The following is a 12,447-nucleotide window of genomic DNA, read 5'->3' on the forward strand; positions in this document are numbered from 1 at the left end:
AGGGAATTTTTTTCAATTTTTGAGGGTAATGTCTTCGACTAGATACGATTTGTGATCTTTTGACATATTGTTCATCAAAATCGGTCAACTCTAAATAATATACCTAGCATAATTTTTATCTGTATATAAATAAATACAAAAATAGCATTCGGTAGCCGTTTTCACCATGAAGACAAGTCCAGAGGTCAAATTTTTTTTTTTCAAATTAAAGCACATTACATTAACTTTAATTTAAGATATATATAAAAGTGTCAGACCTTCCGGAACATTTTCAAAAGTTAAGTTGAAAAAGTTCTACTTTCTATATGCATTTTTTATATTTGAAGCCCCCCCATATATAGGGAAATAGTCTGATTTAAAAAAAAAGTATATCCAATGAAAGATGTATATAAATACTACTTCTCATGAAAAAATTGTATTGATCCATACATTTTTTAAAAAGTTATAGCACTTTAAAGTAAAAAATGTAAATTATAAAATCGAAAATTTTCACACAAAAATAGCATTCGGTAGCCGTTTTCACCATGAAGACAAGTCCAGAGGTCAAATTTTTTTTTTTCAAATTAAAGTACATTACATTAGCTTTAATTTAAGATATATATAAAAGTGTCAGACCTTCCGGAACATTTTCAAAAGTTAAGTTGAAAAAGTTAATTTTTTGTGAAAAAGTTGTCATTTTAAATCCCCCCCTGTGGGCAGAAAAAAGGTCAAATTTACAAAAAAAATATACCAAATAATAGGTAAAGACATCAAGCATCTATATAAAAAAAAATTATATTGATATGTTCATTTTTGAAAAAGTTACGGCAGTTTTTAGTAAAAAAAATTGAAAAAATTTCGAAAATTAGCGATTTTTAAATTTGTAATTTTTTGGGGGATTTCCCCCGTTTACGGGGAACGAGGGAATTTTTTTCAATTTTTGAGGGTAATGTCTTCGACTAGATACGATTTGTGATCTTTTGACATATTGTTCATCAAAATCGGTCCAGCGAGAGCTGAGATTGAGCGTTCACAGACACAAAAAAAAAAATAAAAAAACACATCATAGTAAAATTAATACCTTCTCAGCTTCGCATCGAAGCTAAAAAAAAATGTTGTACATTTTACAAAAGTAAAATTGTGGTTGGTATGTTAGCGTGAGTCATTATATATATATATTAATAATTGGTTATTTTTTCTTTTTTTTTTTATTTTATGGCCGGCTACATGTTTGGTGGGAATGGGTAAATTCAGTGTAAGTTCCATCACTGAATCATTAGCGACGCGCACCAAGTCATAATTGTATTTGAATTATTTTTAAGTTTTAATTATTACAAAAAAAACTAAAATTTTTGTAATAATTACTCATTCTTGTATAATTCAATAATTATTATGTCGATTTCAATATTAAATATATCATACAAATTACACAAAAAGTGAGCGTTAAATATATTATAATTAATAATTTTGCTCTACAAAAAATTCTAAACAGTAATTATTAGTTGATAAATCAAGAAATATTCCTAAAAAAAATCAAAGTTTTCTTTTCAGTATTATATTTATTTTGCAAATAATCGAGTGGTTTGGTTTACACCACAAATGTATAAGTATTTTATAAATAATATACAGATTTTTTTAAAGCATTTGATACTACTAATCACCATCTATTAATAAAACACAATACACATATTATTATTTTAAAGGCCGCATTAGAAAATAGAAATGAAAATAATAATAATAACGATTAAACCATAGTAGCAACCGAGGCGACAAGCAGTTAATTCTAAAAATAAATATAGTTAAAAAAAACTAAAAAACACACTTTTAAAGCACATCGAACTAAAAAGTTAAAATTAATTTTTAAAATAAGCTTAAAATAATTATGAACAAAAAATACTAGTATTATTGTAATAATATCTTTGGGCGCTCAATATACGAAAAATATGGCACAAAGCACCCACGCTTTTATCACAATAATACTAGTATTTTTTGTACATAATTATTTTAAGCTTATTTTAAAAATTATTTTTAACTTTTTAGTTCGACGTGGTTTAAAAGAATGTTTTTTTAGTTTTTTTAAACAATATTAATTTTTTACTTTTTAGTTTCATGTTATGGTAGTAGTTACTATCAATATCTTGGTTGTTACGGGTAAGGGGAAATCAAAGTTCGATTCCGGAGAGGGAGTCAGAGAAAAGGCTACCACATCCAAGGAAAGCAGCAGGCGCGCAAATTACTCACTCCCGGAATGTGGTGACGAAAAATGACGATACGGAAATCATCCCTCGTAATCGAATGAATACTTTATATCTCTAAATTATAATAAAGCGTGTTAATATATAAATTTTAATAGAAATTAGAATATATATATACAAGTAAAGCGACTTAAGTACGTAAACGTATCATGCACTAGGTATAGCCGTGTTTTGTGGGCGGGCGGATCGGACTAACGTTATACCTGAGGTATAAACGGCGGTAGGAATATATACGTAAGCCGTATGACAGGCAGATGGTATTGGTCAGTCAAAATAAAAATTTGTTTATATATATAAATAATATTGATGACAAGCACGCGTGTACGGGTATGATAACCAAAAATAAATTTATATAGGAATAGTGTTGTCGTCGTGCGGTGAGCGTGGCGTGGGGTGGGCTGAATGCGTTATGACAGTCTAGTCTCAAGGCCGTAGACGACGGAATATGCGATAACGCGTGACGCTTGGAGAGTTACAAACATACATACATACATACAGGTGAAACTAATATAAGCGTGTTAATAAATTAGTAATATACTATAGAGATGTAAAGTTTAGTTCATTTCTGTGAATAGTTCATTAGTTCATAGTTCATTCAAGTGAATAGTTCAAATGAACTATTCTTAAGTTCACTAATTTTATTGATCATGCTGATATTGTTTGGCAATGAACTATTCATTTTATCACTATTAGTATAGCAGTACACAGTTCAGTTGTAGTTCACACTACTTATGGGCAATTAAGTTATAAACTAACCCTTAACCTGAACATCATAAACTAAGAAAAAATTATTATCAATACCCTCATGGCTCATGTTATCATTATCACCTAATTCAAGGTAGATATATTGACCTGTAGTCCTAAGTTAAATCAGAAATCTGATCTAATATTTGTACATAGTATGAATTTATTTTATTGTTAAACAGTTAAAAACTGTGTAACATTTTAACAATATAATTTATTTGTTATCTAATTGTAAACAGCTACCATTTACAGTATTTCGAACAACGAACCACAGAGAATTTTTAAAGAAGTTCGCGAACTATTTCATTTATACATTGCTACCAATTTTTTTCGAACTGTGAACTGTTAAGTTACAGGTACTGAAACAGTTCAGAATAGTTCATCTAAGTGAATAGTTCAAATGAACTATTCGTTCACGAACTTAACATCTCTAATATACTAATATTTTACCGTTGGACGACACTGCCGGTGGTCCATAACCCGTAGTAGATAAGATTGCAGCTAAACCATATCCGCACGCACACGATTGGACACCTCGATAATAATATGCGTTTCTTCACATTGCTCGGACGATGTCGTCGGTCGTCCAAAAACTACTCGTGTGTGTATGCGTACCGCATATACTGAGGGAAACAACTTTAATGTTCGCACACGACAAATGTATTATAACTATTTTACTATTTAAAAGTTGGCATGTTTAATAAGAATGTACAATTAATTTTCTTCTTTTAATTAATTTTAGTAGGTTGGGTTGGTTTAGTAGGTTGGTACGATCGTCCCAACGTCCAAGCCACTAGCCGCCACTGAGTGAATGTATATTTAGCATATATTTTTCACGGTTTGTTCTCTAGGTTTTTATCCAAAACAATAACAAATCAGTGAGATCATTATACTGAAACTTATTTATTAATAGATTATGATTAACAGTATCGAATGTTAAAAAAAAATCCGTGAATATGACATTTATTTGAAAACCTCCAGAAATAATAGAATCCATGAGACATTTATAAAATACTAATACGGTGTGGTGGTACGTTTGGTAGTACGAAACCAGTACTGTTTAGAGACTTAAATGGTGTTGAGAGTGGAAATAACTTTTTTTCAGACAATTTTTATAACAAATTTTTTGAATTATGAATGGGAAGTGTAATAGATCTGTAATTGATAATATTAAATAAGACCTTTAGTGATAGGAGAAACAGAGCTGAGCTTCAAAAGGTCAAGAAAAACTTTTGACAAAGCTTAATATGCTTTGATCCTCTAACATTTTCTACATTTTTACTATCACTTCAACAGATTATACTGCTATTTTCTCTTTCATCATATTAGTAGCAAATAATCAAAAATATGCAATGAATGTAGTCTAAGAAGATTTAATTTATATTTATTTATTTTAAAGGTTTTAATTATTTAAAACAACATTTAAACAGAATAATAATTGGAACAAAAATATTTGGATTAGTCATATCTTCGTGACTTAGTATAATCAATCATGGCCATTTTTAAATAAATATTCATGAAATATACATTAAAATAGTGTTTTAAGTGGCGATTTACGTTATTAATTGAAAATGTTCATTTACAAACGTGGTGAATGTTTGTTAAGTAAAATTATAATTTAATAGATCGTCTATTTAAAGGATTATTATAAGTACCGATAAGATTGTACTCAGTAGAGTTTTTTTCTTTGATAAATAGAAATTTAAAAAATTTGTAATATATAAAATAATTTTTGCATTTAAACTAAATTTTAATTAAATAACTACATTCACCAATTCAACATTTCTATTATTTTTAATTTAATAGATTATGTATGTCTTCTTTTTTAATAGAGTAACGCTATGCATTGTGTGCTATATAGCTTAATATAATAACGGATATTTTTTAGTGTACATAATAAAACCCGAGTTTCGATTGTTAAATTTTTACTCAAGGTCTTACATAATAAAGGTATGATGAGATATTAAACGCTAATATAAAATTAAGTGTTGAAATTATACAGGGTGTTCAGTAAGTCAGGAAACGGTTTTCTATTGTTCTCATTGTTTGTAACAATGAGAACAATAGAAACCCGTTTCCTGACTTACTGAACACCCTGTATAATACAACATGTAATATTTATCGTATTAAAAATGATAAAACAGATTTTTTAGTGCTTTGTTATTATTCAAAACGATATTTCTCAAGTATCGCGTTTATAATTATATAATTTTTTTATTAAGAAACTATAAATAATGATTTTTTTTTATGTCGGTCCATGAAAATTCTCCAGCTCTTACTGGATTGATTGAAGTGATCAATGTGTCAAAAAAAAAAAACCGATTTTAATGTAAATAAACCTATAAGCGGAAATAATTTGAAAAACCTTATTTTTAAAAACTAAATAAATACCTAAAAAGTACACTTTTATAAAAAATAGCATTATCAAATATTTTTTTTCGGCATTTATAAAGTGATATAACTTTTGTTTTCAAAATAATGATCCATGTAAAAATTATAAAGCATATATTAGAACATATCTTTTAAAATGAGTTTATAATGTTATTTTTAATTGAGCAAATAATTTAACAAACATGTAATTATATAATTAAATATTAATTTGAGTGTAATTTTAAAATCATTAAATTTATATAAATGAAATAATTATATCACTATAATTGTAAAAAAAAAACAAATTATGATATTTAATAAATTTGCATCAAAGCGTTTTTTTATGATATAGACGTTAAACTTTGCCAGATACGTCTATACTTTTACGTCTTAACTTTACCGCGTTCCCTCTTTGCCACGAGCCACTATGCTAGTTTTTATTTATTTGGATTTAAATTCTAAAATTAAAAGAGTTCAATAGGTATTATTTTCCAAAATTACATTGTTAAATTGAAATAAAAATAACGTTATAAACATTTTAATCATATATTATATACTAAAATTCATAAATTATTACACGAAAAAATTATAATTTTTACAGGATGTTCCAATTTTTTTCGAAATCGAATAGCAGCATATCAGTTTAATCGAAATAAAATTCATATTAAAATATTACTATATTAATAAATATAAAGATAATAATTTTATATCATATTTTTTTAAATAAAATAATTTTATTTATTATTCAAGATATTATATTTTAATAGTTATTATTAGATCTCATTACATAAAATAAAATAGTATAACAAAAATAGTGTTGTAGGGAACTTTTTTATAAATACAGGATTTTAAAGAGAAAATATATCGACAAATCAATAGGTCACAGTATGATTTACACATCCTATATAAAATTCTTGCTACATTGGATTGAACTATACTTTTATTTTTGTTAAAAAAATTTTATTCTTTAAACACATATTTTTCCCAACAAATAAATAATATAAAAAAATAACATACACATTGCATATGTTCATTTTAAATCTTCCTAAGTTTCAAACGAGTTATTTGTAATATTAAATTATTTTTCAATGGAATTTTATTTTTTTATATTAATATCTATTGTCGTTATTGTGTTGAATCCAGCCGAAGGAGCACAACCCAAAAGAAAATATAATCAGCTTTATAAAAATTACATCAACACAGTCGTAACTCACATTCATTCAAAAATTGGAGCAAATCAAATGATAAACCTGAAACTAAAACAATTTTTAAATTATCCCGAAATAGAGGAAACTTGCATTAAAGATGATTTTTCACGTAACTATCGTTACACAATAGGTGTACTCAATTTCAAGTACACTGAAATACTAAAAAAATTTCTCGATTACATGAATATTATCATTGAAGAATGTAAACAATTTCATAAGAGAAATTTATTAGAAAATTTTATTAATTGTGTATCATTACTTGAAGTAGAAGTGAAAAATTCCAAGACTATGTTTGAAAATCTCCACAATGCTATGAAGTTTATAAGCTACATAGATATAAAGTATTTGTTTCTCGAAGGACTCGCGCCGCATCCCATAATTGATGAAATTGACTTTTTTCAACAATTCGTCAAAGAATTAAATGCCGCCTATGTTGTTGACATTAATAACTTACCAAATATTAAAGTCTCCATAACGCAATTTGAGAATTTTAAAAGTTTTTATGAAGTGGCATTAAAAGTAGTAAACAATCTTTTTCAAAATAGTCTAATCATTGACACTACTATAAAAACTGATTTGAAAAAAAATCAAATCGAAGAATACTCTAACGAAACTAGCTTTGAAATCGTCTATTATACATGTAATAAACTTAATTCGCTCTATATCGAAACTATAAAAATGTGGTATAAAAATCTTGGCTTCGAACATTTTCTTAATCCAAAAACACCTCAGTAAGAATTTTTACTTTTAAATTTTATATTTTCATATAAAATGTAAATAACTTATATTTTCAATATGAGATATTTTCATTTATAGCTTAGATTTATTTATGATAAGACAATATATATATAACGTATTGTAGTAAATATTACACAGCTAGTGATTGCCGATTACCTTGATCGCCTTCCCGATTGCCGGAAAGCCATTGATATTTTATGGGACTACAAACTGATAAATAGTATGACAGATCGTCTTGAATTATTATCCAGAGTTCCATATAATGTCTCTTTTCGTCGTTAAAATTATAGTAGTAATTATTAGTATATCACAAAACATTGATTGTTTTTCCAGGTTCGTTTAGAAATATTTCTTTTATAGATTTTTTTATAAGATTTCGTTGTGATATTATTTTGGTATTTTGATTTCAAATAATTTTTAGAAGTATTGAATTTATATTTATATTTACTTAATAATACAATATCTCAATAAGAATTTTTAATATTATATAATTTATTGTGTAATTTATTTAGTTTTTTTTTTTTTTAATAGAATTACACCACCAAAAGATCCAGAAATAAAACAAGATGATGGAATTGAAGCACTCAATATTCTTCGTCTGGGAACTAGTTGGGAATCAATGAATCACATAAATATAGTTTATTATAGAAAAAATTGTAGTGTAAATTCCATAATAAAAGATGAAATTAATTTTCTAAATTTTCGAATAAAAAAAGAACATGTGTCACAATTATTAAGATGTAGATACACCGAAATACTTAAAAATTATCATTTACTGTTATCTACTATATTACATTATTGTAATAATGATTCCTTTAACTATCAGTACAGTTGTTTAATTGAATTATTTAAATCATTCAATAAATCTAAAATAATGCTTATAGGGTTGTATAATGCTTTGATTACATTAAATAAATCATCAATATGGATTGTTCATTTCAGATCTCATTCTAGTTTACATAAAATATTAGAATGGGTTGCACAAATTCTTATTTTCTTGAAGAATAATAATTATTTTAAAATTGATTTTGTCAATAAAGATGATACGGAAAATAATAATGAAACATTGCAAAAATTTCAAGTAATTTTTAATAGTTTTCTTAATAACTTTCATCATAAAATACATAGCAACATTAGTTATTTGGACAGTTGGTGTGTTTTTAATGAACCTTTTTATGAAAAAAACGAAAAATTAAATTATTTTAGGACTTCAAAAAATATATTAATTGATCCAAATACTCTACATCAAATTAAAATTTATCTTAATGCATGTTATTATTTTGATAATTTTTGTGAAAATGTTTATAATACTTGTTATAAAAATCTGGGTTTCGATAAAATTAACTGCAGTGGTAGAAAAATTGACGAAAAACTTATACCATTTATTAAGGATTTGATGGATGATTTAACTACTTAGCTTTCATTAAATAATAAAAACTAGGTACCATTGAAATTAATTTTAAAAGTTGATTGCATAAAATTATTTTTTTATTATTGTTAATAATTAATGTTTTGATTTCTTCATACATATAGTTTAATAACATTTTCACTTGTATATTTGCAACGACGTAATATTAAAAAAATTTCACTAAGTTAAAAATGTAAATCATTTATGACATAGTAACATTAATTACCATTATTTGTTTTTATATTTAATAACATTAAAATAAAATATCGGTAAATGTATAATTTTGTGTTTTTTTTTAACAAAAAGAATTATTTAATTCACACTTTACAATCATTAAAAATGATTTTTTATATAACGAAATCCAAAAAAAAAATGTTTTTACGGTGTCCTCTTTATATTTTTTTAATAAAAGACGACTTATATATATATTTTTAAGATTTTTACTTTTTTATATTTAATTTATGGTTACAATGTCTTTAAAATATGGGTCCCCAAGCAAGAGCATAAGTAGCTTTGCCATTTCACCGGTCCCAGTTTAATGCATCATTATAATAAATAGTTAGTGAGCAATCACTAAAAATTCCTTAATTAATTTTGTGAATTATCTATCTTAAAACATCTAGTATAAAAACTTTTGTACTAGTATTTAAATGATTTTGGCTTTATTATAAAAAAAAAACGGCAGGAGTAACGTGGTTAAATAATTATGCCTAGAAATAAAAATAAACAGATTTGCGTTTCACCTATTTTCACATAAAAATAGCATTTAGTAACAATTTTCACAGTAAAGACAAAATAAAGTCCGAATTTTTTTTTTTTTTTTCATAATAAAGTATATTACGTAAGCTTTAATTTAAGATATATATAAAAGTATCGGTATTTCCGGAACACTTTCAAAAATTAAGTTCAAAAAGTTTTACTTTCTATATGCATTTTTAAGTTTTGAAACCCCTTGTATTAAGGGTAATAGTCCGATTAAAAAAAAAAGTATGTCGAATAAAAGAGGTATATAATATTATAGGTAATACATTACCTTTAATTTAAGATATATATAAAAGTGTCAGTCTTTCCGTAACATTTCAAAAGTTAAGTTGTAAGAATAAATTTTTTTTTGAAAAAGTTGCCTTTTGAATCCTCCTTGTGGGCAGATAAAGGGTCAAATTTATAAAAAAAATATATCAAATGATAGGTAAGTACCTTATGTATCTATATAAAAAAATTTACATCAATTTTGTCATTTTTAAAAAAGTTATGGCAATTTTAAGGAAAAAAAAAAATTGAAAAAATGTCGAAAATTAGCGATTTTCCCCTATTTACGGAGAACGAGAGATATTTATTCAATTTTTGAGGATGATGTCTTCGACTAGATACGATTTGTGATTTTTTGACGTATCGTTGAAAGAAATCGATTCAATGAGAGCTGAAATAAAGTGGTAACAGACACAAAAAAAATTACATCATAGTAAGACTAATACCTTCTGAGTTCCGCATCGAATCTAAAAAATACAATATAATAAATTTATCAATTTTTATCTTAATATTATTATAACTATAATATATTTATTACTTAATGAAATATTTTTTATAATTATTTTATAGCAAATATGTAACAAATACAATTTATAAAGAAAAGAATTGCGTGATAAGTAAAACAAAATAAGAATTTCGAAAACGTTCTAAATTATATGTGTGTAGTCTAAACATTAATAGTTAATAATAATAAAATTATAATTTTAAGAAATTTACTTTTAAAATTCAACTTGTCGGTATCTAACTTTTACTATTTAATAAATAGTATTTATCAATGTAATAATAAAACTCCCATCTAATCCACAATAAATGGTCTTTCGTCTATATTAGTATCGTGACAATTAATTTTTTCGAAACATAGATTTTTGTAACAATTATTGTAAATAATTTCATAAAAATGGTCAAAAAAACGACACACAATTTGATAAATTTGGATTTTCTGAGTAGTATTTGAATCATCCAATGTATGAGCTGAATTCCTGAAATATTTTATTATATTTTCTTCTCAAAAAAATGTTATTTGTGTTGCAATTAATAATCTTATAATAAAAAATATCAAGATAATTTTGAAAAATATCCAGAAAATCTTGAATTATTTCATTAATCTTTTTATTATCATTTTGATCGACAGGATCAATTTGAAAAAAGTTATTTTTTCTTCAATCAATTGAGACTATATCCTATCCATTCTAATATTCTATGTAAACTTGAATGAGAATTAATATTAATAATCCATGTTGATGATTTATTTAATGTAATCAAAGCATTATACAACCCTATAAGCATTTCTTTAGATTTGTTGAATTATTTAAATAATTCAATTAAACAATTGTTTTGGTACTCAATTGAATCTTTTTTGCATATAAACAATATAGCAGATAATAATGTTTTGTAGTTTTTTAATACATCTGTGTACCTATATCTTAATAATAGTACTACGTGTTTTTTTTTTATTCGAAAATTTATGTCATTAATCTTGTCTGTCATTATAAAATCCACATTGTAGTATTTATGATAATAATTTATATTTATGTGATTCATTTATTTCCAACCAGTTTCCAAATGAAGAATATTGAAAGCATTAATTCCATCATCTTGTTTTATTTCTATAGAATCTATTGGTGGTGTGAAACTATTTTAAACAAAAATATTATGATTACTACATAAATAGCTAATATAAATAGTCAATGAGCTTTAAAATAATCACTGAATATTCAGTATCAAGTCAATTCACATTACAATATATTTAATTATTTCGCAACAAAATGACTTTTTTTTTAATTTATATACAAACCGTTGAATATTTACTATAATACGTTATAAATAATGACTTACCATGAGTAAACATTGGCTTTAAATAAGAAGATTTTCTATTTTCAATAAAAATATAAAGTATTTAAATAGATATATATTATTTAAATATAATCAAATTAAGTGTAAGAGTTCTTACTCAGGTATTTTTGGGTTAAGTAAATGTTCAAAGCCAAGATTTTTGTAAAAAAATTTCTATGGTTTCGTTGTAAAATGAATTAAGTTTACTATATGTAAAATAAACAGTGTTAAAGTTATTTTCATTAGAACATTCCTCAATATGAGTTGTTGAATCGTTAAAATATTCTATAATTTGATTTTCTTTCATATCAGTATTTACAAAAAAGTCGAAAATTTAACTATATTGAAAAAGATTGTTTACTATTTCTAATACGACTTTATAAAATCGTTTCAATTTCTCATATTTTGTAATACAATATTCAAGATTTGATAAGATGTTAATGTCAACAATATAGATGGTCTATAACTTTTTTTACAAATTGTTGAAAAAAGTCAATTTCATCAATTATGGGATGCGGCGCGAAGCCTTCACGAAACAAATACTTTATATCTATGTAGCTTATAAACTTCATAGCATTGTGGAGATATTCAAACATAGACTTGAAATTTTTCACTTCTGTTTCAAGTAATGATACACAAGTAATAAAATTTTGCGATAAATTTCTTTCATGAAGTTGCTTACAATTATCAATAATAATATAAATGTAATTGAGAAATTTTTTTAGTATTTCAGTGTAATAATTAACTGTTAATTAAATAACTAATTAAATGATAAAGCTATGTTATTTCAACGGAAAATTAAATTAGTTTAGTTAAAAATGTATTAGAAAAATAATTAACTAGTTAATGCACAACATTGGAAATAATTTTATAATTATGTTAT

At 24.9% G+C, this 12,447-nt stretch overlaps 1 protein-coding gene across 7 annotated transcripts in view; it reads left to right on the top strand.

Moving 5' to 3' along the window:
- The window catches only part of LOC126894059 (uncharacterized), a 27,924-nt gene extending 19,007 nt beyond the window's left edge, over positions 1–8,917 (top strand). For 2 of the 7 annotated variants that reach the window (XM_050664716.1, XM_050664713.1), the window contains exons 2-3: positions 6,687–7,287; positions 7,826–8,917. In XM_050664716.1, the coding sequence (XP_050520673.1) occupies positions 6,687–7,287; positions 7,826–8,711 (1,487 nt within the window). In that variant the 3' untranslated portion in view covers positions 8,712–8,917. Of the gene's footprint in view, positions 1–2,142; positions 2,267–2,670; positions 2,733–4,838; positions 4,929–5,158; positions 5,308–6,491; positions 7,288–7,825 lie in introns of those variants that run through there. The other 5 variants (XM_050664717.1, XM_050664720.1, XM_050664718.1 and 2 more) reach the window with 5 other exon arrangements.
- Positions 8,918–12,447: the final 3,530 nt, after the last annotated feature.

This window comes from Daktulosphaira vitifoliae, unplaced genomic scaffold (assembly GCF_025091365.1).
Source record: "Daktulosphaira vitifoliae isolate Bord-2020 unplaced genomic scaffold, ASM2509136v1 Scaffold_1, whole genome shotgun sequence".
NCBI classification, from domain to species: Eukaryota; Metazoa; Arthropoda; class Insecta; order Hemiptera; family Phylloxeridae; genus Daktulosphaira; species Daktulosphaira vitifoliae.